The sequence below is a fragment of the Lagopus muta genome, chromosome Z, assembly GCF_023343835.1.
Source record: "Lagopus muta isolate bLagMut1 chromosome Z, bLagMut1 primary, whole genome shotgun sequence".
Classification (NCBI taxonomy): domain Eukaryota; kingdom Metazoa; phylum Chordata; class Aves; order Galliformes; family Phasianidae; genus Lagopus; species Lagopus muta.
Window position 1 is genome coordinate 27,551,700 of NC_064472.1, and position 27,387 is coordinate 27,579,086.

The following is a 27,387-nucleotide window of genomic DNA, read 5'->3' on the forward strand; positions in this document are numbered from 1 at the left end:
GGTGGTTTGTTCTTTTCCTTTGCTCACAATTGTACAGTTTTGTACCTTGGATCTACTTTTGGGAAGTTACCAGTTTGCTTTATCACAGTGCTGCTTAGTTTTGTGAAGGAAGACAAAATGTACTAAATAGGAGACAAAAGAGTTGGAATGCAGTGAGAAAAATCAGAGCATTAACAGGATTGTTCCACAATCTTAATAATTGCAGTTAAAATGCACAGTGGATCCCATAAGGTTTTTCTCAGAAATAGACCTGCCAGCTCCATTGGGTATAAAATGTCACGGATTTAAAATACTTTGAAGGAATGTAGGAGCAGGAATGGTAGGGGAAGAAAGCAATTTTCTTTTGGTATCATCATTCTTGGATGACGATTACCCCAGAAGTTTGCATTCATACTATTCTAGGAGGTGCAGCTATTGAGGGATGCTCTTCTACTAAGGCATTATTAACACACCTATGCTTTACCAGCAAACTGACTACTTTCCACCCACTGGGGAAGCTCTGATCTAGCTTAATATACTCAGAAACTGCCTGTTGAAATATCTCTGTTCTCTTCAGTTTCCTGTCTGTTTTTTGAAAGCCACAAGAATATTGATAAAATAGACACCATGACTTAGGCAGATAACTCACTTTGATACAAAGGGACACCAGGCAAAGGATAAAAGGTGTTGCACTACTGTTAATGAATTTTACTTTCAGTTGTACTGAGGGATGCGTGATGTCCTGTCCTCCTTGTTCATGTGCAGTCATTGAAGCAGGGAGGACTGCAGAGTCATGTGCTATTAAAGGACAAAGCTTTGTGCCCATTGCCTTTGGATTAGATCTGTAACAATTATCTACTCCTTTCCCATCACTATCATTGACCTTGCTGAGACAGCTTCTGTATTACTTAAGGCTTTAAGTTATGGTGACAAAACTATGATATATACTTAAGACACATGGAGCATGGTAACCACCAACTCTCAAGGGCAAAGAGCCCCAGCATAGCAGCCATTTTGTGGCACTGGCAGCCATTGCCTTCAGTCCTAGCTGTACCACTGTGGGGCTGCAAGTGGCTTCAGCGTGTGTGAATGTGAAGTGAGTCAGTATCTTCAGCTCTTCTGTTCTGGTGCTTAACAATTCCACTGTAAAACAAATTACCTTCATTTTTTAACTCCACTTCTGTATGTGTGGACATGATGATCAATTAAAGAATGTTTATGGTTTTTTTTTTTTTTTTTTTAAATGAGAGTCTGGAAAGTAAAGCTTGTTCACCTATGCCTTTTACCTGCAGTACTTTCAGAGTAATTCAAGTAGTTTCAGTACTCTTGAGTTTTCTGTATTTGTGGTATATGTATTTCACCTACAACACTGCAGCGGCTCTGTTTGCTGCATTTATGAACTGAACCTGATTTCTTATATGAATCTTGCTACTCTGTCCAGCCTGGCAGATTGATATGTTATCTTCACTCCTTATAGGCTTCTATTATATTCTGCTTGAGGAACATTATATCTCCTGAAAAGGCATTAACTTGAGTTTATATAAAATCTTTCTTTCTAGATGAAAATTAAGTTTTTCCTACAAGTGATACTGCTTGCAAATAAGAGGAATGGAAAGCAGTACTGATACCTTCCTTCTTGTGCATGTAGTACAATCAGATCTTTAGCAAATGATCATAATACAATACTGCAATTTTGATTTTGCCAGCTGCTCACAGATTGGCACAGCAGTCCCTTAACAAAGATGCCTAGGGTCAGAAATATTTCTGAACATCTTACCTGAACTGTTCCTTTTTATAATTATTTCATTCCTTTAATTGCCATAAACTATCAATACTCTATTTATTTTCCCCCTTTCTATTTGATGATTAGAAAGTTCATAACAACTTTTTCAAATCCTTGAATCATCCAGGATGCCCCATTTCAGTACCTGGACAATTCTTTGTAACTGTCACTGTATTCCATGCTTTGCTCTGTCTCTTGAGAACAAAAAAATACGTGCTTCTTCAGTGCCTTTTCGAAGTCAGAAGACGAATATTAATCTTGCTAATCCAGTGGTAGTTTCATTAGGTCATATAAGTAGGAAATAAAAAAATTCTGTTTCTGAATGTCTTTGTGGCATTTAAATAGCACTAACAGATGCTTATTCATTACCTACACACATTTGCTGCCCTTCCTCCTCCTCAGCCACTGACTTGCAAGATCACAGAATCACAGAATTGTAGGGGTTGGAAGGGACCTCCAGAGATCATCGAGTCCAACCCCCTGCCAAAGCAGGTTCCCTACAGCAGGTTGCACAGGTAGGCATCCAGGCAAGACTTGAACATCTCCAGAGAAGGAGACTCCACCACCTCCCTGGGCAGCCTGTTCCAGTGCTCCGTCGCCCTCACCATAAAGAAGTTCTTGCGCACATTTGTGTGGAACTTCCTATGCTGCAGCTTATGTCCGTTTCCCCTTGTCCTGTCTCCACTCACCACTGAAAAGAGACTGGCCTCACCACTATGGCCCCCATACCTCAGATATTTATAAACCTGGATTAGATCCCCTCTCAGTTGTCTTTTCTCAAGGCTAAATAGACCCTGTTCACTTAGCCTTTCTTCATAGGGGAGACGCTGCAGGCCCTTCACCATTTTTGTGGCCCTCCACTGGACTCTTTCCAAGAGGCCCCTTTTTTTTTTTTACTGGGGAGCCCAGAACTGGACACAGTACTCCAGATGAGGCCTTACCAGGGCAGAGTAGAGGGGGAGGATCACCTCCTTCAACCTGCTGGACATGCTCTTTTTAATGCACCCCAGGATGTCCAGCTGATTTATTAAGAAATTCTTGTATTACAATTATGCATCAGTACTAAGGGAAAAAATTACACTCTTAAGAAAAGAAAGAGATTAATTGTGTTTCTGTCAAGTTTATTAAAAGGGTAATTGCTACAAGCTGTCAAACAAGTGATTTTCCTTTCCAATAAATTTCAACAGACAGCAAAACTTCTGCTGTAGAGGGACTGGTAGAATAGAAATGGGAGACTTCTGGTAACAAACACGAAGACAGAGGTGGTAGGTCACCAAAAATTTCATTTGAGAAATTGCATACTACAGAATCTGGGTTTCTATTTGCCATGGATTCCTTGGTGATGAATGGTGAGAACTATCCTCTTAATGAGAATTAGCTATATATGTCATATTTTATTTGTGTCTAGTAGAAGACTAGGCACAAAGAAAAACACAAATCTATGGGGCTGGATGATGTGAGTTCCAGGGTCCTGAAGAGACTGGCTAATGTGATTGTCAAGCCACTTTCCATCATATTTGAAAAGTCATGACAAAGTCCCTGGTGACTGGAAAAAGGAAAACATCATTCCTATTTTAAAAAAATCGAGAAAGGAAGACCTGGAGAACTACAGGCTGAAGAGCTGCATGTCTGTATCTGGAAAGATCATTGAACAGACCCTTCTGGAAGCTATGTTAAGGCATGTGACAGATGAGGGGAAGTGATCTGAGACTGTCAGCACAGCTTTGCCAGGGGCAGATCATGCCTAACCCATCTGGTGGCCTTCTACAATGGAATGACAGCATATGTGGACAAAAAAAGGGTAACTGGTATAGTCTACCTGAACTTGTGCAAGGCTTTTGACATGGTCCCACACCACATCCTTATCTGTGGATTGGAGAGAAATGGATTTGAAGGGTGAACTATTTGACAGATAAATAATTACTTGAATGGTCATAGTCAGAGAGTTGTGGGTAACAACTATACACTGCGGTAGAGGCTGTTCTGAATGGTTTCTCTCAGAGGTTTGCTTTGGGACCAGAACTCTTTAACATCTTTACAGATGATATAGGCAGTGAAATTGATTGCACTGTCAGCAAGTTTGCTTACGACAATAAGCCGAGTGGTACAGTTGATACTATGGATGGAAGGGATCATTTCTAGTCGGACATGGACAGGCTTGAGAAATGAGCCCATTGGAACGTAGTGAGATCCAAGGAGACCAAGTACAAGGTGTTGTACTTGGGCCAAGGCAGTCCCAGGTGTGTATGCAGGCTGGGAAGAGAACTCCTTGAGAGCAGTCCTGTGAAGAAGGACATGGAGTTCTGGTGGACCATAAGGTTGACATGAGCCAGCAGTGTGTGAAAGGCCAACAGTATCTTGGGCTGCATCAAAAAAGGGGTGGCCAGCAGCCCAAGGAAGTTGATTGTCCCCATCTACTCTGTCCTTACAAGGTGCTATCTGTAGTACTGTGTCCATGTCTGAGGCCCCCAAGCAAGAATGATGTGGAACAGTTTCAGTGGGGTGAGAGGAGGTCCACAAGGATAATCAGAGGTCTTGAGCACCTCTCTTATGAAAAAAGGTCAAGGAAGCTGGAGTCATTCCATTTGCAAAAGAGAAGGCCTCAGGGAGACCTCATTGCAGCTTTCTAGTACTTGAAGGGAGCTGTCATGGTTTTCCTTAAGTATTCCATATTATGGCATTCTGCAGTGAACTAATGGAAAGGGGCAACTGCTGAGGGAAAACTACAGTTCTCAAAGTGCTCTGGTCCTTCCTACTTTGTTTCCATGAGGTAGATACAAAGTGACAGTCATGTAAGGATATCCCTTTTTGCTCCCCACCTCTGAATTTGCAGCGCAGGTGTCACTCATTTTCCTGCTTGTTTCATCTATTACTCTTGATTCCTTTTATATCGTATGATCTCACATTTCTTTACCATTTTTAGTATAATAGTGTTCTCTTTATCTCTGTCTAGCAGCATCTCCCCCTTCTCACTTCTCTGCTGGCTTCCTTGTGGGGAGAAGTGGGTGGAGAGAGTTAGGGGGCTAAGTTCTTGTTGCATGACAAAGAAAAAGAATTCAACCTGTGACTGTTATTGGTACCCAATGTGGGATATGATAGCAATGAAGATAATAGATTTGATCAGAGCATACCGTGATTTTGAACAGAAATCTTCATACTAAGCCAACTTGCTACTAATAGCTAAAAATAGCAAAAATAGGATTTTTCTCCTATTCAGCATAGTCTTTTAAGGAATTGCACACATCATGCTTCACACTGTGTTACTTAAAACCTATTGGAGCTTTTCTTAAGAAGATCACTCTATTTTTTTGGGGCTGTATATTTATACATATATATATGACAGCTTAAGAGAACTGATGGTGACACCCATCTGGTGTTTGTGTGCTATGTAGCACAGTTAAGCATTAAAAATTACACTCCCAAGAGTTAACATTTTAACTTCCTCCACTACCTTTTCAGTGAGTTTGCCAATGGAACAAGAGATATTTAAACCTGTTTTCAATTTTTACTCTTCTCACATTTTTCCTTTTCTCCCCCTTGAAATTTTCATACAGTTCTAGACTGTCCAAACTGGCATAACGATATTGTCATGTTTCCTGAATGCGTTCCTCCATATCAGTATTGGTCACAGATCTTCCCCACAGCTGAATAATACTGAGTGGCAGTGGATATGGAGGAATCAGGGAGAAAACTTAGAGAAGTGGGCATCCTGAAAATTGAGGCAAGTATTTAAGAGAGGATTATTGTAGCTCTGGCAAATCTAGGGAGGCACAAAATATGTGGGGCCTAGCTTATGCCTACTGAGCCCTATTGAACACTTAACAAGGGAAAGAGAGTGTCTCTGAACTTGCAATGGAGAAAAAACCTGTCCTGGTGTCGCCTCTATAGGAGAAAGAAAGTTGCAGTAAAGGTCATCTTGTCTGTAATGAAAAGAGGAAAAAGAAAGAGGAGACAGAAGTAGAGGAAGAGGAAGGGAATGGACCAATAAAAAAAAAAAAATTGTAAAAACACTGGCAAAACATCATCTGAAACACAGAAGGATGAGGAAGAGATGACAATGATCCAAATTCTAAGCCTGAATATCATGGTTTGGACTTGTTCAGCCTGGTTTTGTGACAAGGGTGAGAAGGGACCCATGGATCCATGCTCTGTGGAAATGTGAGGGGAAAAGGAAGAGGTAGGGAGATGTGCCTGTATGAGAAAGAACAGCAGCAGCAAGCTAAAGGGAGAAAAAATTCATTTACTAAATATAGTAACGGAATGTGAAATAATACAGTATAATACAATATAATTGAAATTGAAGCTAATAAATAAAATGCCAGAGTTTCCAAAACTGAAGTCTTTACTCTAATGCTGTTGGTGAAAGCCAGGGAGCAAATAGAGACGTCTCATGACTTCTAGTCCATTTTATCATTCTGTCTGAATGGAAAACAGAACTGGAAGAATGAAGTCTTCTAGGAGTTATAGTTCATTCTTCTCTTCTGTGACCATGCAACTGGATATATTGACAATCCATGGAACTTCAGGAATAACTGTTTAACTCCAACCACACTGCATGTTGTCGTGATGTGGAATACTGATGAAAAACCATAAAACCATGACGCTGACTGAGACTTAAGATATGTAACAAGATTTTAGCCGATATCCAAACGATCGCCGCTACAAAAAGCCCTCGAGAGGGCAGCGACACGTCGCTGCCCACCTAAGGCACTGCGGAGGAGGTAGTACAGCTCTCTCCCAGGCTGTCTTAACGTGGTGCTTTTGTAAGGTACCCCTGTCTGCACTCCCCTGCAAGGAGTCCTGTTATTGCTATTGGTGGTAAGTGCCAGGGCACTAAGCAAACCCGGCAATAGTGTGAGGGTAGGGGGCAGCAGGGCAGGGCTGATCACTTGCACCCGTATAGGACTTTCTTGTTGAGTTAGTGAGCCTGCTGGTAGCCATGGGTGCACCCCGGCAGAAGGCTTCAAACACAAAAACTGTGAGGAGCCATGCAGAGGTCCCAAGCACGCACAGCAGAAAGACAGTAGCCAAGAAGGCGGTCCAGAGCCAGACTGAGGTCTGGTGCATGCATAGAGAGGAGAACAAGGGTATGAAGTGTGTGGCGACTCAGACAGAGATAACATCACGAGATGCCAGTGTGCAGGTCACTGGCTGTGAGGAGTGCCACAGCCTGGCCTTTGCAGTGCCACAGGAAGAAGGCAGCACTTGTACAAGGTGCGAGCAATTGAATGACTTGCTCAGCCTTGTGATTAGCCTGAAGGAGGAAGTGGAGAGGCTGAGGACTATAAAAGAGTGTGAGAGGGAGATTGACTGGTGGTGTCAGTCCCTCTCAACCTCAGGTTCTCGGCACACAGACGAGGCTCCTCACGGAGCACGTCAGCCCCTGCCACCTTACAAACACCTGGTAAAGGAGAACCAGCCAGCTGACAGCGTTTCAGCGAGCCCCCTGTCCTCTCTTCCCCCTAACAGCAATTTGAGAAGGGAGGAGGAGTGGAAACGGGTACCTGCTCGGCGGAGGGGGCATCCCCCATCCCGACCATCCCCAGCTCCCCAGGTGCCTCTGCGTAACAGGTTTGAGGCCCTGGAAGTTGAGGGGGGGATGAGTGAGAGTGCGGAGACAGGTTCACCCGTGAGGTTGCCTCAGGCGAAGCGGTCGCCCCCAACCCTCAAGACTGCTTCTACCCGTAAGGACAGGAGGATGATTGTCATAGGCGACTCCCTTCTGCAAGGAACAGAAGGCCCTATATGCCGGCCCGACCCTACCCGCAGAGAGGTGTGCTGCCTTCCTGGAGCACGGGTCAGGGACATTTCAAAGAAAATTCCTGGGTTGATTCGGCCTTCAGATTATTACCCGCTTTTAATAATTCAGGCTGGCGGCGAGGAAGTTGATAAGGAAAGCCTGAGGTCTATCAAGAAAGACTTCAGGGGAATGGGGCGAATACTTGAAGGAGCTGGGGTGCAGGTGGTCTTTTCTTCTATGCCCGTGGTGTCAGGGAAAGGTACAGGGAGGATCCAAAATACCCAACTCTTCAATAGATGGCTTAAGAGCTGGTGCAGGCGCAAGAATTTCAGCTTTTTTGACCATGGGGCAATTTACACTGCACCTGGCATGATGGCTGCTGATGCATGCAGCCTGTCCCCGAGGGGTAAGAGGATCTTAGCTGAAGAATTAGCGGGACTCATTGACAGGTCTTTAAACTAGGAATGAAGGGGGAAGGGGACAAAATAAGGGCTACTGGAGTTGAATGGGTCATTCAAGGGCTTATACCAAACTCCATGGACAATGATGGCAGAGTGCATAGGGAAGGACTAGGGCAGGGGGATGCTGGGGATGCTGCTGTTCTAGGGGATCCTAGATCCCTTATAAAGGTGGCGAGACGGATAGCCCGGCTGAAGTGCCTTTATACCAACGCACGCAGCCTGAGTAACAAGCAGGAGGAACTGGAAACTGTGATGCACTCGGGAAGTTATGACCTTGTTGCTATCACAGAAACATGGTGGGATGACTCCCACAATTGGGATACTGCCATCGACGGCTATAGACTCTTTAGGAGAGATAGGCGAGGTAGGAGGGGTGGGGAAGTTGCTCTCTATGTCAGAGATTGGATAAACTGTGAGGAGCTCCCTACGAGAAGCAGTCAGGAACAGGTTGAGAGCCTGTGGGTTAGGATTAGAGATGGGACAAATATAGGTCAGCTGGTGTTAGGGGTATACTACAGACCACCTGATCAAGGGGAGGCTGTTGACGAGGCTTTCTTGCTCCAGATGCGTGAGATGTCTGGCTCACAGGCTATTGTCCTGGTGGGGGACTTCAACCATCCGGACATCTGCTGGGAAAACCACACGGCGAGCTGCAAGAGCTCCAGAAGGCTCTTGGAATCCATTGATGATAGCTTTCTGGTTCAGGTATTGGACAGACCGACCAGAGGCGAAGCGTTGCTGGACCTGCTGCTCACCAACGCCGAGGAGATCATCAAAGGCGTCAAGGTTGGAGGCTGCCTGGGCTCCAGCAACCACGCCCTGGTTGAGTTTGTGATCTCAAGCAATGTGGGCCTGGCAAAGAGCAGGACCAGGACACTGAACTTCAGAAGAGCAGACTTCAAGCTACTCAATGGATTGCTGGCCAAGATCCCCTGGCGCGCTGCCCTCAAAGACAAGGATGTTGAGGAGAGCTGGCGGCTCTTCAAAGATGCCCTCCTGGAAGCACAAGAGGTCTCCATTCCTCTGAATAAGAAAGTGGGCAGGCGAGGTAGGAAACCGGCATGGCTCAGCAAGGACCTGCTGAGAGAACTGAGGGTGAAGAAAGGGGTGTACAAGCTCTGGAAACAAGGCTGTGTCACCTGGGAAGAGTACAGGAATGCCGTCCGGACTTGCAGACGTGGGATCAGGGAAGCCAAGGCGCAGGCAGAACTGAACTTGGCAAGGGACGTGAAAAACAATAAGAAAACCTTCTACAGGTACATTGCCCAGAAGAGACAGGCCAAAACGGGCGTACCTACTTTGGTAAATTTAAAAGGAGAACTGGCTTCAACAGATGAAGAGAAAGCCGAGGTGCTGAATGAGTTCTTCACCTCGGTCTTCACTGGTGGCCAGGATTCTAGTCTTTTTCACGTCCCTGAACCCTGCATCCCCAAACCTCTATGTGGGGACCAAGGAGGTAAATCCCTCCCCACTGTAAGGGCAGAGCAAGTCCGAGAGTGCCTCCTTAGACTGAATGAATACAAGTCTATGGGGCCGGATGGCGTGCATCCCAGGGTCCTGAAGGAGCTGGCTGAGGTGGTTGCCGAGCCGCTCTCCATCATATTTGAGAAGTCGTGGCTGTCAGGTGAGGTCCCGGACGACTGGAGGAAGGGTCATGTCACTCCCATATACAAGAAGGGGAGCAGGGAGGACCCGGGGAACTACAGGCCGGTGAGTCTCACCTCCGTGCCTGGGAAGATCATGGAACAGATCCTCCTGGACAACATGCTCGGTCACATAAAGAATGAGCATGTGATCCGAGACAGCCAGCACAGCTTCACCAAAGGAAGGTCATGGCTAACTAATCTTGTGGCCTTCTATGATGGAATGACGGCATTGGTGGACAAAGGGAAGGCGACCGATGTCATTTACCTGGACCTGAGCAAGGCCTTTGACATGGTCCCCCACCACATCCTCATCTCCAAATTGGAGGGAAGTGGATTTGATGGGTGGACGACCCGATGGATAAGCAATTGGTTGAAAGGCCCCAGACAGAGGGTGGTGGTCAATGGCTCTATGTCCAGGTGGAGGCCGGTAACAAGTGGTGTCCCCCAAGGGTCTGTCTTGGGACCGGTGCTCTTTAACATCTTTATTAATGACATCGATGAGGGAATTGAGTGCACCCTCAGCAAGTTTGCTGACAACACCAAGCTGAGTGGTGCGGTTGATACGGTGGAAGGAAGGGATGCCATTCAGAGGGACCTCGACAGGCTGGAGGGCTGGGCTTGGGTGAACCTAATGAGGCTCAACACGGCAAAGTGCAAGGTTTTGCATTTGGGCCGGAAGAACCCCAGGCACCTGTACAGGCTGGGAGGAGTGGTCCTTGAGAGCAGCTCGGCAGAGAAGGACCTGGGGGTCCTGATGGACGAGAGACTGAACATGAGCCAGCAGTGCGCTCTGGCAGCTCGAAAGGCAAATGGGATCCTGGGCTCCATCAGGAGAGGGGTGGCCAGCAGGGACAGGGAGGTGATTGTCCCTCTCTACTCGGCTCTTGTGAGGCCCCATCTGGAGTACTGTGTCCAGGTGTGGAGCCCTCAGTACAAGAAAGACATAGAGATTTTGGAAAGGGTCCAGAGGAGGGCGACTAAGATGATCAGGGGGCTGGAGCACCTCCCCTATGAGGACAGGCTGAGGGAGTTGGGCTTGTTCAGCCTGGAGAAGAGAAGGCTGCGGGGTGACCTCATTGCAGCCTATCAATACCTGAAGGGAACCTACACCCAGGAGGGGAGTAAACTCTTCAAAAGGGCTGACGACAGCAGGACTAGGGGAAATGGTTTTAAGTTGAAGGAGGGAAGATTTAGGTTGGATGTTAGGGGGAGGTTCTTTACTAGGAGAGTGGTTAGGCCCTGGAACGGGCTGCCCAGGGAGGTTGTGGATGCCCCGTCCTTGGACGTGTTTAAGGCCAGGTTGGACGGGGTCCTGGGCAACCTGATCTGAATGTGTATGTTTGGTGGCCTTGCTAGGCAGGGGGGTTGGAACTACATGATCCTTGGGGTCCCTTCCAACCCGGGTGATTCTGTGATTCTGTGATTCTGTGTGTGAAAGTGTTGTCATCTGGTAGCTCCAGTGCTGAGACAATGGAGCGTATAGTGAGAGTCTGGAGAATCTGAAGCCTGCCAGCTGGGATCTCTTGTTGAGGACCCAGTCATTAACAGAACAATTGAAACAGAAAAATGAGTGTTGGATGCAATAATCAGAATGAGAGGGGCCCTGCCTCCAGTCAGGAGGAGGTAGGGAATAATTGAGTGTGTTAGGCTGTGTAGATTAGATGGCCTAGCACATCAGAACCAGAATCAAGAAGTATTAAGCTGATGTCTGCCAGATTTAAATTATTTCTCAACGTAGATATTATTAGCTATGAAAGAGAAGAAAAAAATAAAAGTGTCAAGGAAGAAGCTATGATGTGGCTGGCAACTGTATGAAAGCCTTTTAGCTGGACTTTTCCTTCCAGCACTCAGTAACATTTAAAGAGAAAGACCTGCCAATAGTGCTAGAAGCTGCACAAGTGGTATTGATCTCTGTACAGGGAAAACTCAGATCTTGGTAATAAAGAGCAGTGCCGTTAACAAAAGGAGATAAGCAGCCCAGACTTTTGCTAATTATACTTAATGATTAATGTGTTGTGGAGATGAAGTAATATGGTGAAAGGAACAGATTCTGTCAGCTGATATTCACTTGATTTCTTCTGGCCTTGTTAGTAGCTGTGATTACAGCTAGGAAGTACTGCAGGAGATGACACTAGAATTTTTAGAGCAGAAAAAAAAGGCTAAGGGACAAGGTATGATTGTTGCTGTTGAACAGAGAAAATCACAGCACTCACCTATATATGCAGTTTCTTATGTTGTATGGGTAAAGAATATCTGGAAGCATTGTACTCTGTTAAGGCAAGTCTGCAGTTGTATGTCAAACTCTTAGGGATGTAAGTATTATCTCTTAGGCATCTGGTATGATTGTAAGCACTAGAAATCAAAGAGCCTTGGTATTGTTTCTAGTATTTAATGCAACCCTGTTCACTTCCAGATCATAGAATATCTGCATATAATACCCAAAGTGCATGCCTCTCTTGTTCAGTTGAGGTTCCTGTGACATCCCTTATTCCTGTTGTGTTTCGGTTCTGTCTAATAATACCTTATCAGACAAAATTATCATTATTTGTGTAATTTTTCCCATTCTTTTCTTAAGTAAGTTTCATAGGAAGTGCAACATTTGATTTTGGTTGGATCTTGAGGTTCTGGAACAAGAAAGAGAAGATAAGGGAGAATTCATTTCACTCTGTGTTTCCTTTTTTTTTTTTTTTTTTTACTTTTTTTACAGCTGTTATGTTTTGTAAAGTAGATAACACTGGGGGAAGAAAAAGAGATTAAACTAACACAGATAATTTTGAATTGGAGGTATAGAAAACATGGAAGCTGAGGTGCAGAAGATTGGGCAATTGATTTCCAACTTTGGCTTCAGTTATTAAAGATTTTTTATTCTGTTCAACTGAAAACATATCGATAAGATTTAGATAGACTACTAGATTTTAACATCAGTTAATGTAACTTTGTGATCATCTCTCTTAAGACTTGTGTTTTATAGCCACAAAATTGCATTCCATGCTTCAGTTTCTGTGGCTAAATTAGAATATCTATTGAACGAAAATGTAAGGAACTAATTTGAAATACAAGAATTTTGAAATGCCCAAGTATGAACGAGAATCCATCATTCATAATAAAATTCTGTAAACTACATTTATAGTCAATCTTCTCAAACTTACTTAAACAATATAAAACTCAGGGATAGGCCAAGGGAAGGAAAGTTCAAATAAAATAGATGTAAAAGTTCAGTGACAATCCACAGTATATACAGAAGTTGTTAACTATAGTTGTTTTGTAGTCTTTATTTACAACACTTCAGGCTTTCCATTTTGAGTAGGGTATGTGCCATCTTAATTAGAGGAAGAAGTTTTCATATGGGCTGAGTCAGCTGTATGTTTTGTTTGTTCTCATCAAACTGTTCAGTTATTTGCAAATAAATTACAAAGCCCTGATGTGTTTTCAATGGAAATTATATTCTTAATTGGTTTGAGAAGAAGTCCCTGTAATCATCAGTTAAAGAATACTGTCAATTACTCACTCATGGCAGTGAGATATGTCAGGAAAAATAGCTACTTTTGTATACTGTGTTTTCCTATACATTAACAAAATAAACTTGTGCAGACTTGTCTATACAATGGATGCTACTTCAGTCTCAAATGCAATTATAAACCTGAATGCAGTTTTGTTGCAGAATACAGCTGTCTTCCTAAAAAATGCCACAACTGTCATACTAAGAGCACACTTGTGCTTAGTCATGTCTGCCTGAATTATTTGCGTGTTTTTATGGCTTTCAGGAAAACAACACCAACGTGGCAGTGTAAGCACAAGCTAGATTGTAGAAGTGCTCACTCACTAACAGAGTTATTATCCAGTTCAAAAATGCAAGGGCAAAGATTACTCTTAATTACGCCCCTGTACCTCCAGTGAATATAACAATTTGCTACGGATTTCATTTGGAGCCATAGAATTGCTGTCACAGGGATTTGGTACCTTGCTAATTGTAGAATCCTTGTAAGTGAGTACTCCAGGAAAATAACCCTGCATTATTATTAGGCTGTAGGCTGGTTCAACAAGACTATCGGGCACAGTATTTTAAAGCAAGCTTTTTAAGAAATCCTGCCTGTATTATCTTACTTCTGCTGGCTATCTAATCAATACCGACAATATATACAGCAAGCTTTAGTTTAGAAATCAATTATTTATTATAAAATATGGATCTTTGGCAGTAACAGTTTGCTATTCTTTATACACAATACGATATCTTCTAAGTTAATGGAGAAGATGTGAAAAGTTTCAGCATGGACAGTCATTGAAATCAGTTCTTCTATTGTCCACAGAATCCATTATTTATTATTATTAATCTAAAGACTTCTTATTATCATAATTGCCACAGCTTAGCTCGCCACAATGTGAATGTCCTCCTTTCCACTTGGTTTTACCTAATTGCCAACATGAGAATTGAAAATAATGGCCCTGATTGTATGTCCACTGTGTTGTTTGCACCTCAAACAAGCTGACAGCCTCCTATAATAGCTGTGGCAGTGCTTTTTTCTGTGCGCTGATCTGTGTTCCATTGCAATATTATTACATTTTTTAAAATTATTATTTGCTATACAAGTGTGATAGTCTTTACATCATGGTTTCTGAATATATACGTAGTTCTTCTGCAATCAATCTAGCTATATATACTGTCTGTGGAAAACCCCCAAATCATCAAATAAATAATAAAATAACCTTCATTCTTCCCTCCCAGGGTTGTTTGCATTTTCAGTAACAATTAACAATACAAGTAAGGCATTATATGAGTGCTCTAGGCACAAGTTGTTACTGCTGTAGTATATCTTTTGAAACAGGTTTTAACACACAGTTAAAGTATGCTTGCTGCAATCCCTTCTCAGCTCAAAGATCAGAAAGTTTATCATTGGAAATTGTCAGTGTTTTCCTCCATAGCTTCTGAAACTTCATTCTTAACACAAAGTTATGCATTTCTGGGACTAAATATCCTCATGGTATTTTTGCTTTCCTATAAAAGAGAATATGGCCAGTGTTTGATAATCTGACTCAATAAACATAAAAATATAAAAGGATCACAAATGTGTAATAAAAATATAGTAGTGAATTATTAACTAGTGTGATTATAGTCGGTCAAGTTTTACAGTCACAATGCTCATTTTGCCCTGATTATTGAGTTGTATGCCTACAGACAGTACTGTAAATCTTCTAACAATTAAAAGGTATTTCCCAAGCAGTCTTATATAATATTTTTACCAGAAGCTGAACTGACCACAGAGCAACACCTTTCTCAGCACTTTCCCTGACTCCTTTAACAAAAGCTGCTCACAATTTCCAGTGAAGAGTGGGTACTGCCTGCCTGCAGAAGAATCTTAGAAGAAAAAAAAAGTAACTAAACCTGTTAACACAGGCAAACCTGCTAGGAATAAGCCTGACATGTATGTCTGTGTGTGCGTTTGAGCAGCCTGTGACAACAGTCCTCAGCAGCTCCCTTCTTTCTGCCTTTAGTTTTAAAACTGAAACATTACAGATTTGATGAAAGTGAACTTATTTAAGTGACAAATAGATTGCAGTGTAATTTTGTTAAACAGAAGTCTAATTCCTCAACAACATCAAGGAATCAGAAAATACTCATTAACTTTCCTAGAAAAAATCCAGTAAACCACTGCTAAGAAGCAGAAGCCTGTTACAGTGATTCTTCAGAAATGCAACTGGCAATTAACGGTTAAGAAATATCTAGAATAAGGAAATATTTACTGAATAGAATTTAGCTTCCACAAAAGTATTGAATTTCTTCTTAGACTATTTTTTTATCATTTTGTTTTGTGGTTCTTTTTTCAGGAGTTGCTGCTTTGGATTCCAGTGTTTCAGGGAAGATTGGTTTGCGAGCCGTTGTATATTACTTCTGCACTACAGTCATTGCTGTAATATTAGGTACTCTGTGATGCTTATATGTTAAGATCCTCAGCATTGCCTAACTAGAAGTATATGATACTGTGACAGTACTAATTTGCCAAGACAGCCTGGTGAGGAGAGACAGGAATTACGCAGACATTATTATACACACTTGTAGCCAGATGCACGGAAAATTTAGTGCTGCTATTCATGGTGGAACTGTGTTCATATCCAACAGGTATATTGCAGGCAGTTTTGCTTTTAATTTCAGGCAAGATTAAAAGCTGTCTAGTTAGGTAAACAGTGACCAGCAGTGGAAATAGGAGTGAACATCTTGCCCTTTTTAAGGCCTTCCCTAACTACAAAGTAAATTTCCTCAGTAGCAGTATGATAGATTCTCACATGCAAGAAAGTATTATCTGTATCTGTATTTTCTGCCTGAAAAAGTGAGAGAAAATATTGCTGTCTTTGTCACTCTGTTCCCTTCTTAAAATGTTGTTACCTTTTCTGCCAGTTCCAGGCTCCACCTTGACAACTCTGAAGTCCATATCTCTTGCAGAAAGTTCATTCCCTACAAGAAGCCTTGAAATCTTATATATTTACATAATTAGACATCTTCAGGCTGTGTTTTTAAATAGCAAATAGAATTAAACTCTCTGCTGTCAGCTACCATGTCACTTATGGCTTATCATTGTGTTCTGATGAGCCTGAGTGAATACTGTGCACAGGTATCACACTACCTACTGAAAATAAACTGTTGTATAGTTATTTGAAGGACAATATGTGCATTGTATGTTGTCTGCAAAGCAATATTTAACTATAGAAAAAAAATCACGTACTGATGTGATACAGACATTTAGACTTGAATCATCCCTCGGTGTTACATTCATAGAGAATAATATGTCACTGAGTAGGATAGTATCTCATTTGTCTGGAAATTACAAATGAATACACAGTGAGGAAGGCTTAATAAAGACTGACATGGATCTTTGGAATTGTGCCAGCCCTGGAAGAGGGATTAAACTAGACAACCTCCAGAGGTTAAATATTACTTGTTTTACTGTACAAAGTTACACGAATGAAATTCTGCTTTTATTTATGGCTGTTATTAGAAAGTTTTATATTTATATCTTGCTGAAGGACATCTAGATACCTTGTCCTTGCTGCAGTGAGATTTAGTAGTTTGATTTACTTTTGGTTTGTTTGGATTAAAAAACAAACAAACAAAAAAAGTGTATGTCTGGAAAAGACTAGTATTTCATGTAACATTAAAAATGCCTAAAATGAAGCCACTAATGTAAATTAAAAGTTAGTTCCTGATTTCTATAGTCACAAGGTTAGACCTAACATTTTCTGCCAATAAATTTTTTATTCTGCTTCGAAGTAAAACATAAGTTTCTTAGGTTACATTATAGATGTATATACATTATACATTACTAGCTATAGACTAGTTTTACTGAAACAAATAGAATTTGATGAATTTAACTCATGAAGAATTTGCTATACAGGATGCTTTACATTAGCAAGAGGCACCACTGTCTCTGCTTGCAATGTGAGCTCTTCCCCTACTTCTCCTTCTGTAGGGATTGTCTTAGTTGTGACCATTAAACCTGGAGTACCTCAAACAGCAGATGAAATAGACAGAGTGGGCAGCACCCCGGAGGTCAGTACTGTTGATGCCATGCTGGATCTGATCAGGTGAGTTTTTTTTTGTGGTTGTTGTTTCCATGTTTTGGGGTATGGAATAATGTAATTGTGTGTAAAATTGTTTACTATAGTAGTAATTAAAAGCATATAAATAATAAATAAATAATAAATAAATAATAATAAAAAAGTCATAATGCATAATACAATAAACATGCTTTCCAATGATGTTGGAATGAATGAGAGAATAACTTGTTTGCTAGCAGGTTTGACATTTTAGAGCAACTTTCAAGTGGTTTGTTAAAATATGTCGCATCAACATTTTCTAAGGGAACTTTATCACAAGTCTTTTCTCTGTAATGTCCTGGTATATAATAGATATGTAAAATGGTTAGAATGAAGCATCCCCTAGAAAACTCTGGAAAAGATTTGAGCAGATTTTCAGGATTGATTGGAACTAAACAAATTCTAATTTATTTAAGGAATTTGGTAAAATCAACAAGAACAGTAATAGTGGCTAAGTACTCACTGTTTCCTCACAAATGTTTCTGAGGATTATTTTCTTTTTCCAACTGCCACTGTTCTCTATTCTATATCGCTATTCCTACTCTCTAGAATTTTTACATAATCTATCACATAAGATTAACTGCATTCTATCTAACAGTAACCTTAGCATTCTTAATTTCATGAAATGTGACTGACATTTGTAGATACAATTCCAGATTCACAGTTGTTCGACATTTGTTGTATGTACGTATAAACCCATGTATAGGTGTATGTATGTACATGGCTTGAAAGAATCGTATTTAATAGCAAATGTTTGTGGCCCTTTGGTGCATATGTCCCAGCGCAGGTCAAGGTATACCTCTGTGGCATGAACAGATCTCAATCCCATAGCCACACATCTGACAATCCACAGTTGTCCCAGGTTCTATCTCATCCTGCAGTTCCTTGGAAGGTTCACTTAATTCCTTGTGATCATTTGCAGCAGGAATAAATTGGGGTGCTGTGTGATCAACTGCTTAAGAAAACCAAATGCAGTCTGTTATCAGTAACTTCCACATTAATATGTCCATGCACGTTAAAAGAACTGATGAAAATCATTGCATAAAAACATCCTTCTATAACAAGAAGCAGAGTGAACCATAATTTAGTCTACTTTGGGTTTTTACTACAATTTATACTAAACAAATGTAAGACTGTAAATTAGAAGTCACAGTTGAGATTTAAAATTGTTTAAAGGGAATGACAATTATTTTTTCTACATATTATTCAGATTTAAGATCCAAATCCAAACTATCATGTAAAGACTGGTGAAAATCCCAAGCTTGTAAAAACTACTCTTGCTTTCAATTAAATTTTACTTTAAAAACTTAAAAAATAAAGCTAAAGAGTTTGTACAAGATCTTAAAAAGACGTAAAAAAGTCTCCTGCATTATAGAAATGGACTTTCTCTGTACCAGATTGGTTATTCAATAAACACCTGTTTTCTGCAATTGTTTGATTGTTGAAATTGGGCACCGGAAAGGAGACATGCAACTGATCTAATTTCCTTACATTTCAGTGAAAAATTGATGTTGGAATAACAAATGGAAATCTTTCATCACCGAGATTAATTTATGATTTCAAAACTACAATAGAACATTAAATATGTGGTGCTTCCATATTGTTTTTCTCCAACATACATTTTACAAGTCACCTGAAAGACTTCAAACTGTCTCCTGTATTCCTTGAACAATTGCTGGAGGTGACACAGCAGAAAAAAAAAAAAAAAAAAAAAAAAAGTAGTAGCTAGCTAGCAAGCAGAAAAACAAAATATTGAAAAATAAGCTCAAAAACTTCAAAGTACAGAAACAGACTGATCATTAGAAGTCCTGAATCTTTGATTTTTCAGGATTGAATCTGTCAGTGCAAGCTACATTTTTCTCTGGGTAAAGAAGCACAATCTGATCTGTCAAGCAGCAGATTTTATCATTTTATTTAGATAAGCAGTGTTTGTAGTCTAATGTTAAAGTACCTCTACTTTTAAAATAGGAATATGTTCCCAGAAAATCTTGTCCAGGCCTGTTTTCAACAGGTAAGTTTAAATACCGTTTTTTTGTTACCATAATTTTCGTTGCTGACTACAAATTTTTCTTTTATGTCTCCCAAAATTATGTAATACGAGAATTCTTAGAATGCCAGGATTAACATAGTCTCCCATATAAATACTTTTTTTAAGGCATCTTGGTTTTGTTTCCATTATGATAAAAAATCTGTTGTCAGCTCCAGATCAACCTTTGCAAAAATATCCTTCTTAGGACTTGAATGCAGAAATCAGCCATTGTGTTAATATATTTTTCCATTCTGGGATGGGCAGAATTACAAGAACCATGTTGTGAGAATTTACGTCTTCTTAAAAATTCTCTATTATTGATGAAATTTGAGTAACTAAGCCCTCACACCACTTTATCTCACATGTAATGTCCATTTCTAGAACTGATGATTGATCTTGAGAGAAAGGAGACACCTCTTTTGGAAGCAGTGAGATTTGGAAGATGAAAAAGGAAACCCTTGTCTGTATAGTCTTACTTCAGATTCAGTCATCTTAATCCATAAACATATCCAACTGTGTTTTGTGATTATCTCTGTTTTTCCTTTTTGTCTTCCCTAGTGGCTACCTACCAGTTACTTGTAGTTTGTATGTGAGATAGTTTGCCTTCCCCATCAGATAATGATATTAACTGTCCTTCTGCTCACAACACTGAGTGTCTTCCAGTTTACAAAACTTCTCCATGCAGATGATTTCATATGTTAACAACTTTAAGGACAAATCTTGTGCCTCACTGAGCTATAAAACCTTGTACTAAACCTTTTAGAAAAAACAAAAGTAGTTCATCTTTTTACAGGCCACATAACAGCAATATTGGTGTAACTATCCTGATAGTGGAATGCTGTAAGCATCCTTTATAGACAGTGAGACTATCACACCTGCTCCATTGGTGTAGAAGATGAAAGCAGTGTGGGTTGAATCAGGTGCATCAACACAACAACCAGTTCTAGAGTGGCTAAGTTTCCATAGTGTTTCCATAGAGCTTCCATACTTGGAAAGAATGTTGATGAGACTACATCTCAGCAAAAAAAGGCTTTGTCTTTGACTGGAGCTATGTCTTATCCTCTGCAAGACTGCAGCAGATCCACCAGATGCCTAGGAATCTGGAGAGCAAAATTTATAGCAGATTACTGTGAATCACTTGTTTCATACACAGAATCCAAAGAAAAAAGAAAATGGTGGCTCACATTAATTGGGAAATAATGTATGTGTATGTCAGGTTGCTTCATTTTCCCCTTATTTTTAGTGAGCAGCTATGCCTTTGTTTGTTCTTCAGTTTCCTCATATTTCTAAATCACCTCTTGTTTTTGAAACAACTTTTTCAGTATAAAACCAAACGTGAAAAAGTGGAAGATACAACTGGTGTGGATAAAAATGGCTCCACATTTACAGAAGAACTTGTTACAACTGCTACGACAGCAGAAGTTTTGGAGGTGCGACTTTTATTGTTATATTTCATAGTAATATGGGAAGTGAGAAGGAAGAATATAGATTAAATCTGATGTAATTGCTATCATAGAACTACAAGATGGCTTGGGCTGGAAGGGGTGTTAAAGACTATTCAGTTCCAACCTTCCTGTCATGAGCAGAGTTGCCATTCACTAGATCAGACTGCCCAGGACTCATCCAAACTGGCCTTCCACATTTCCGGGGATGGGGCATCCACAGCTTCCCTGGGCAGCCTGTGCCAGTGCTTCACCATTCTGTGAGTAAAGAATATCCTCCTAATATCTAATCTTAATCTCCCTTCTTTTAGGTTTAAAATGTTCCTTCCTGTCCTATCCTTATCAGACCATGTAAAAGACAATCTCCATCTTTTTTAGAAGCTCAGTTTAAGTACTGATATTGAAGTTAGTGATTGAGATAAGTAAGGACATGGTTGACATGCGGTTGACATGGTAGAAGGAAGGAATGCTATTCAGAGAGACATCAACAGGCTTGAAAGGTGGGTCCGGGTGAACCTGATGAGGTTCAGCATGGCGAAGTGCAGAGTTTTGCACTAGGGCCGGAGGAATCCCAGGCATCCATACAGACTGGAAGGAACAGTCCTTGAGAGCAGCCCTGTGGAGAAGGACCTGGGTGTCTTGATGGATGAAAAACTTAACATGAGCCAGGAGTGTGTCCTTGTGGCTCAGAAGGCAAATGGTATCCTGGGCTCCATCAAAAGAGGGGTGGCCAGCAGGGACTGGGATGTGATTGTCCCCCTCTACTCTGCTCTTGTGAGGCCCCATCTGGAGTAGTTGTCCAGGTATGGAGCCCCCAGTACAAAAAACACAGAGAGAAGGTCCAGAGGAGAGGGTCCAGAGGAGAGCCACAAAGATGATCAGTGGGCTAGAGCAACTCCCCTATGAAGACAGGCTGAGGGAGCTGGGCTTATTCAGTCTGGAGAAAAGAAGGCTGCAGGGTGACCTCATTGCAGCCTTTCAGTACCTAAATGGAGCCTACAAACAGGAGGGGAATCTACTCTTTGAAAGGATAGACAACAGCAGGACAAGGGGAAATTTAAGTTGAGGGAGGGAAGATTTAGGTTGGATGTCAGGGGGAAATTCTTTGCAGAGTGAGTGGTGAGGTGCTGGAAAAGGCTACCCAAAGAGGTTGTGGGTGCCTTGTCTTTGGACGTGTTCAAGGCCAGATTGGATGGGGCCCTGGGCAGCTTAGTCTAGTATTAAATGTGGAGGTTGGTGGCCCTGCATGTGGCAGGGGGTTGAAGATTCATGATCCTTGAGGTCCCTTACAACCCTGGTCATTCTGTGGTTCTGTGATTCTGTGATGGTACATAGATATATTTTAGGAAGGGCATAACATGAAGTAAATTCTAGTGGTGATTTTGAGGATTTTCAAGTAGGCTTAAGAAAACGTGAGGGCTCCATTTGTTAATAAGCAATATTAAGTTTAGTGTATTATATAAGGAAACAGTGGATTTATATCCTCCATTAAATGTATATGCAAATTAATTGTCAATTTGCTGAGAAATTAAGGAGAACACTTATTATTGGAAGTCTGTATATATATCAGCAGTGTGCTTAAGCAGCAGTGAAGTAACTGAGTATCCCATAAAGAAATAAACAGAAAATCATAATAAAATTTTGTGAAATGAAAAGTAGAAAACATTTATTATATCATAGCTTGCTATTCTAGAAAGAATAATAAAAAGACAAAAGTAAAGAAGATGTCTAGCAAGTTTCTGATTTGAGGTCTGAAATGCTTATGGGTTTTGAAAGTTTGTAAATCCTTTAATTACATTAGAGTAAGAAAGGAATTCAATATTCTGTAAACATAGAACTGTGAATAATAGCAGGTCAATGTTCTTTTTACTGTACCTTTTCCAAATTTCATCTCATATGTATTAAGATCATGAGAATATGGGCTATATGAAAGGACATGAATTAAATCTTGAATGCAGTAAGCAATTCTGTCTTTCATATATGAATATTACACAAACTGAGGAGTGTGCAAATGCCTACCTAGGTAGTGTGTTTTTTATGATACATGCTTCTGATTCTTCTATAAATTATGCAATTTCACTGATTTCAGCTGAAAAATAGATTTCTAACTGAAGGCAAAAGTGCACAGCATCATCCCAGTTCTTACATAACTGACTGTTTTAATAAATCTGGGCAAAAGACTTTGACTTGCATGGAAGTGACCACAGGGATTCTATGTCAGTTGGGTTTTGTTCCCCATAGCAGGAAGTAAGTCTTGAATATATTGAAGGCATGACTGAGTATACCAGACCTTACTATTTGTGTCGGAAGTCTATAGAGAGTTGCTTTACTCTCACCTAAGATTTGGTTGGATTGCTGCATGGGTCTAAAATACACAACTTTTAAAGGCTCCCAGAGTAGAGTGATTGGGGTAAAACTCTATGTCTTTTCAAAAGTCTAACTATGTTTTCATCTAAGAATACTTTAAACTCAGTGTTTTCAGATTGTAACTTTTCTCCCTTGAATCTGATATATAGAATAAAACTCAAGAATATAAGATCGTGGGTGCGTATTCTGATGGCATCAATGTTCTTGGCTTGATCGTCTTTTGTCTTGTTTTTGGAATGGTTATTGGAAAAATGGGAGACAAAGGACAAGTTCTAGTGGATTTTTTCAATGCACTGAATGAAGCTACAATGAGGATAGTTCAGATAATTATGTGGTAAGTCCAAGGACATACTGGCATGTTCTAACAATTTATTTAAGTGAATTTTGTCTTTAAGTGAAAATATAGGAGTGGACTTATACTTCATATTTGCTTTTGTATATGTGCTTTACAGCAAGCAGCTTTAAAGGAAGGCTGGTAAGCAGTTTCATTCTACATATTTTGATCCTTTTCAGGAAACTAGAAACAAGGCTTCTACTTACTGTATACTAAAAGAACAGTGCCACTAGTACACAAGTTTTTCAGACATTCTCACTGGAAGATCAAATCAAGACTGTGCATCTGTGCTGATGATTGGAGGGCTGTAAATCAGTACCAACATGGCCTCTTCAGTCTTGAACACTATTGTGTTCACAGAGTAACTGTTCTTGGAGTTAAGTTCATTTAGAAATATAAATTAATGTACAAGCCACACAACTGAGCAAAATGTGCAGTGATATGCAAGATACAGCTGGCATCATTTACCTTGTACTTGTAAGCTTTGTGAGACAACATTCTCAAAATATTCTCACATAATGTTCCCAGATAGAAATAATAATAATTAAAAAAGTGCAGCACCTCATCTGATAGTATTTGATTGGACTTCATAGCAATTTACAAAACTTGTGTCTCTACAGTAGTTGCTGAGCAGATCACAATTACAGGACGAGCATCATAAAAGCACTCTCTTCTTTCCAGATTTTGATCCTACATGCAAGCACATTATGCCATTTTACTATGGTTCTCTGCTCATACTTGCCTGTTTCACTCTGAAAGTAACTTAGCAGAACTCTTCCTTTCATGGATCTTCTCTCCATTCCAGCACACTGAAGTTTCTGCAAAACAGTAAGCATATTGAAAGCTAAGCTGCACACTTCTACCTTTAGAGAGAGGTAGTTCTATGTCTGCAGTTTGCTCTGAGCTATATAGCTCATCCAGTTCCCAACTGAGTTAAAGCTCTGTGGAACAGGCTGCCTCACTCTGCAACTAACAATGCTCTAGAGTTAGCATAGGATACAGATAAAGGTTTCTCCCCATATGCTGACTATCCTTTGTTTTTCATGTGCTCAAGTTGGTAGCTATAGGCTTTGTATGTCTCTAGAATGGGAGCTGCTGCTGTAAATAAAGTAACCTTGGACACTGACAATGTGAGGAACTAGTTCTGCTTTCACCCTTTCGGAGCTCAGCAGAAGCCAGGAATCCACATTTGCATCCCCCATTACAGGGGGAAAGTACTACTACATTCATGAAGTGAAGCACAGACATTTTTATTAATTAGCAATTAAAAATTTTAAATATATACTTTTCATAAATTCACAAATTTATAGGTTAATTGGAAATTTTCATCTTGTCTGTGTCACAGCCTTCTCTGTGGTGCTAAAAGAAATGAAGCAGAGCCGGTGCTAGTGTAAGCCCTTTGATTTTGCCTTTGAATCTGTCTGTTGCAGGCCACAGCCCATGCAGCTATTCATTACTGCTAGAAATGGCTCTGTGCACTCACTGTGGAAAGAAGCCCTCCATCAGGAAACGCACTGATTATGTGCTATCCCAACATATTAAAATCATTCCCTTATGCAAGTGATTCACACATGGCTTCTAGTGCTATAGGACAACTCCTGGAAGAGCAAGAGTCCTACACATCTCTGTGATTTCAGAGAGCACTTTGGCTTCAGCCCTGAAAACATTGACTTTCAAATAAGGTTAAACCACTCATTTTCTTCTGTAGGACAAAACTCACTCTTTTTCCCAACTTCTGTGTATTCTGCGACACCATGCCATGCAGTCAGACTATATACAGAGCTAAATTTATTCTTTCTCAGTATTTTTTCTTCACCTCTAATATAATTTTGTTTCAAGCAAGCAAAATCAGATGTATAATACAGTATCAGAGGAAATTCTTCAGACTGTTTTAAAAAGTTACACTGCACAAGACATTATTATTTAATGAGCATGAAGTATTTCTGAGAATAGAATTTTAATTGTTCTGTTTTTGCTCTCTAGGTATATGCCAATTGGTATTGTGTTTTTAATTGCTGGGAAGATAATAGAAGTTGAGGACTGGGAAATCTTTCGTAAACTGGGTCTTTATATGGCTACAGTATTAAGTGGGTATGTCATATTCTAAAAATGATATTAAATATATACAATTTTGGGGATTCAGTTGATTACAGTTTAATTTTCCACAATAACCGGTGTTTTCTAGGTCAAATACAAAAATTCCCGACAGTGAAAATCATGTTTTGTTTTTAAAAATGAGTATTTTTTATCTATTGTTGTATTCATTATTTTATCTTCTCACCTTGATGCTGGAATAGATTATGTCATTGCATTTTTGAAAGTAAAAATGTTTCTTTTAGAAACTAGAAGTTGGGAAAGAGTTAGAAGTTGGGAAAAAGGGGCTTTGTAGGCTATTCAACATACAAGAATATCAGAATGAAGTTGGGAATCAGTATGGGACCTCAGAATCCACTGTGTGTCAGTTCTGCTTCCCTATACAGATGCATTGTGAATGCAATACTCAGTAAATTATGCTAAGCCCAAATGACTTTGAGCACTTCTCACCTTGACATAGAGCAGATTGCTGATACTGACAGATCATGCTGTCAGTTTATCTTTCAACACAAAAGTAGCTGTTGAAACTGCAAAACCAGCAGTTGTTAACTGCATAACGTAGCCAAGCATCAAAACACCTTTGCTATTCTTTCTGTAGACCTCTGACTGTGGAGAGCAATACTAGGCAGAGGCACTGACAGAAAACATTTGCAGATTTGAAAATTGAGAAGGGGCAGCTTAACTGCTTTAAGTGATATAGATTGTAACACTAGATCATTATATTCTCTGAAGAATATTACTGCAAAAAAACAACAACAAAAAACCTCTTTGGAAAGATAAATAGTTATTACAGACCTAATAAATCAAATGTATTTAAATTGCTATTTTCAGTTCAGTGAAGCATAGATTCTAGGCTGCCTTGGTTCATTGCCCTAGCATTCATTCCTATAATTCCTTCACTATACAGTATCCTTCACTATACAGTAACTTATTCATGTTCTGTCTAGAAGCTCTATCCAAAGTTGTTCAGTAGCTTCTATCTCCTGCATGCTATTTTCTTCAAAAGTTGTTCACAAGCTTTCTGACAACCAAAGAAAGAGAAGGGGAATATATTAATCTTAAATTCAATAAATTCATTAAAAAATCAAGAAGGATCTCTTTTCTGCATAATTTTCTGCTAGATAATATTTAATTCAAAGTTGTTGTGTTTACATTTAAGCATAAGCCAGCATTTCGAAAAATCAGTTGAGATGTGCGACTTCCTAAGAAGCTTTAAAAATATCACTGAATCTCCACTTTACCAAACTGTTACAGAAATGAGTGCAATTTATGTTTGTGTTACACATAATGCTGCTTTATTTAAGTTTCCATTTAATGTTTGCTTGTTGCTGAACAATGGGTGCGTGTTTGGGGCTGTACCAGCCTGTTCAGTGGGGAAGAGCCACTGCCATGATGTTGCAGGGCAAAGGGCAGCTCCAGGATGGGCTGTGATAAGCTGCATGTAGCCTGCAGGTCCCAGGTTGGACTTGCCTGCTCTAATGCCTTTGCTCCAGTTGGCCACTAAGTATCTTCAGCCTATCAATTTTCTATCATAGCAGCGTCATAAGCAGGATGTGTTAGCAGTCACAAAGGAGAAAAATCAAAGTAGGAGGCATTTGCCAAGGTCTCTTAATCTGAGGAATTAATAAAACAAGGAAGCTACAGCAAGCAAACTCATGTTTGTTTGTCTCATCTGAAAGCAGCCAGGCAGATACATTTCTTGAGTGCTGTAATGTATGTCAATCTGAGAAACAAAAACTTCTGCTTCTTGCTGTCAGTTGCATTTCATACATGCAAATAAATATTACTTCTAATTTTTTTTTTTTTTTCATGATAATCTGTAGTATTGGAACTAATATGCACAAACATTGCTTTGGGTAATGTCAAGTTCATGCTGGCAGTAGTAAAGTGAGAATCTGAAATTTAAAAAGTACATTTGTTTGGAA

General features: G+C 40.3%; 1 protein-coding gene across 2 annotated transcripts in view; it reads left to right on the forward strand.

The window, feature by feature from the left end:
* The window catches only part of SLC1A1 (solute carrier family 1 member 1), a 59,444-nt gene that overhangs the window by 20,334 nt on the left and 11,723 nt on the right, over positions 1 to 27,387 (forward strand). For both annotated transcript variants that reach the window (XM_048931742.1, XM_048931741.1), the window contains exons 3-8: positions 15,433 to 15,525; positions 17,070 to 17,184; positions 19,165 to 19,207; positions 20,548 to 20,655; positions 23,184 to 23,368; positions 25,352 to 25,459. In XM_048931742.1, coding sequence (XP_048787699.1) covers positions 15,433 to 15,525; positions 17,070 to 17,184; positions 19,165 to 19,207; positions 20,548 to 20,655; positions 23,184 to 23,368; positions 25,352 to 25,459 — 652 coding nt within the window. The remainder of the gene's footprint in view (positions 1 to 15,432; positions 15,526 to 17,069; positions 17,185 to 19,164; positions 19,208 to 20,547; positions 20,656 to 23,183; positions 23,369 to 25,351; positions 25,460 to 27,387) is intronic.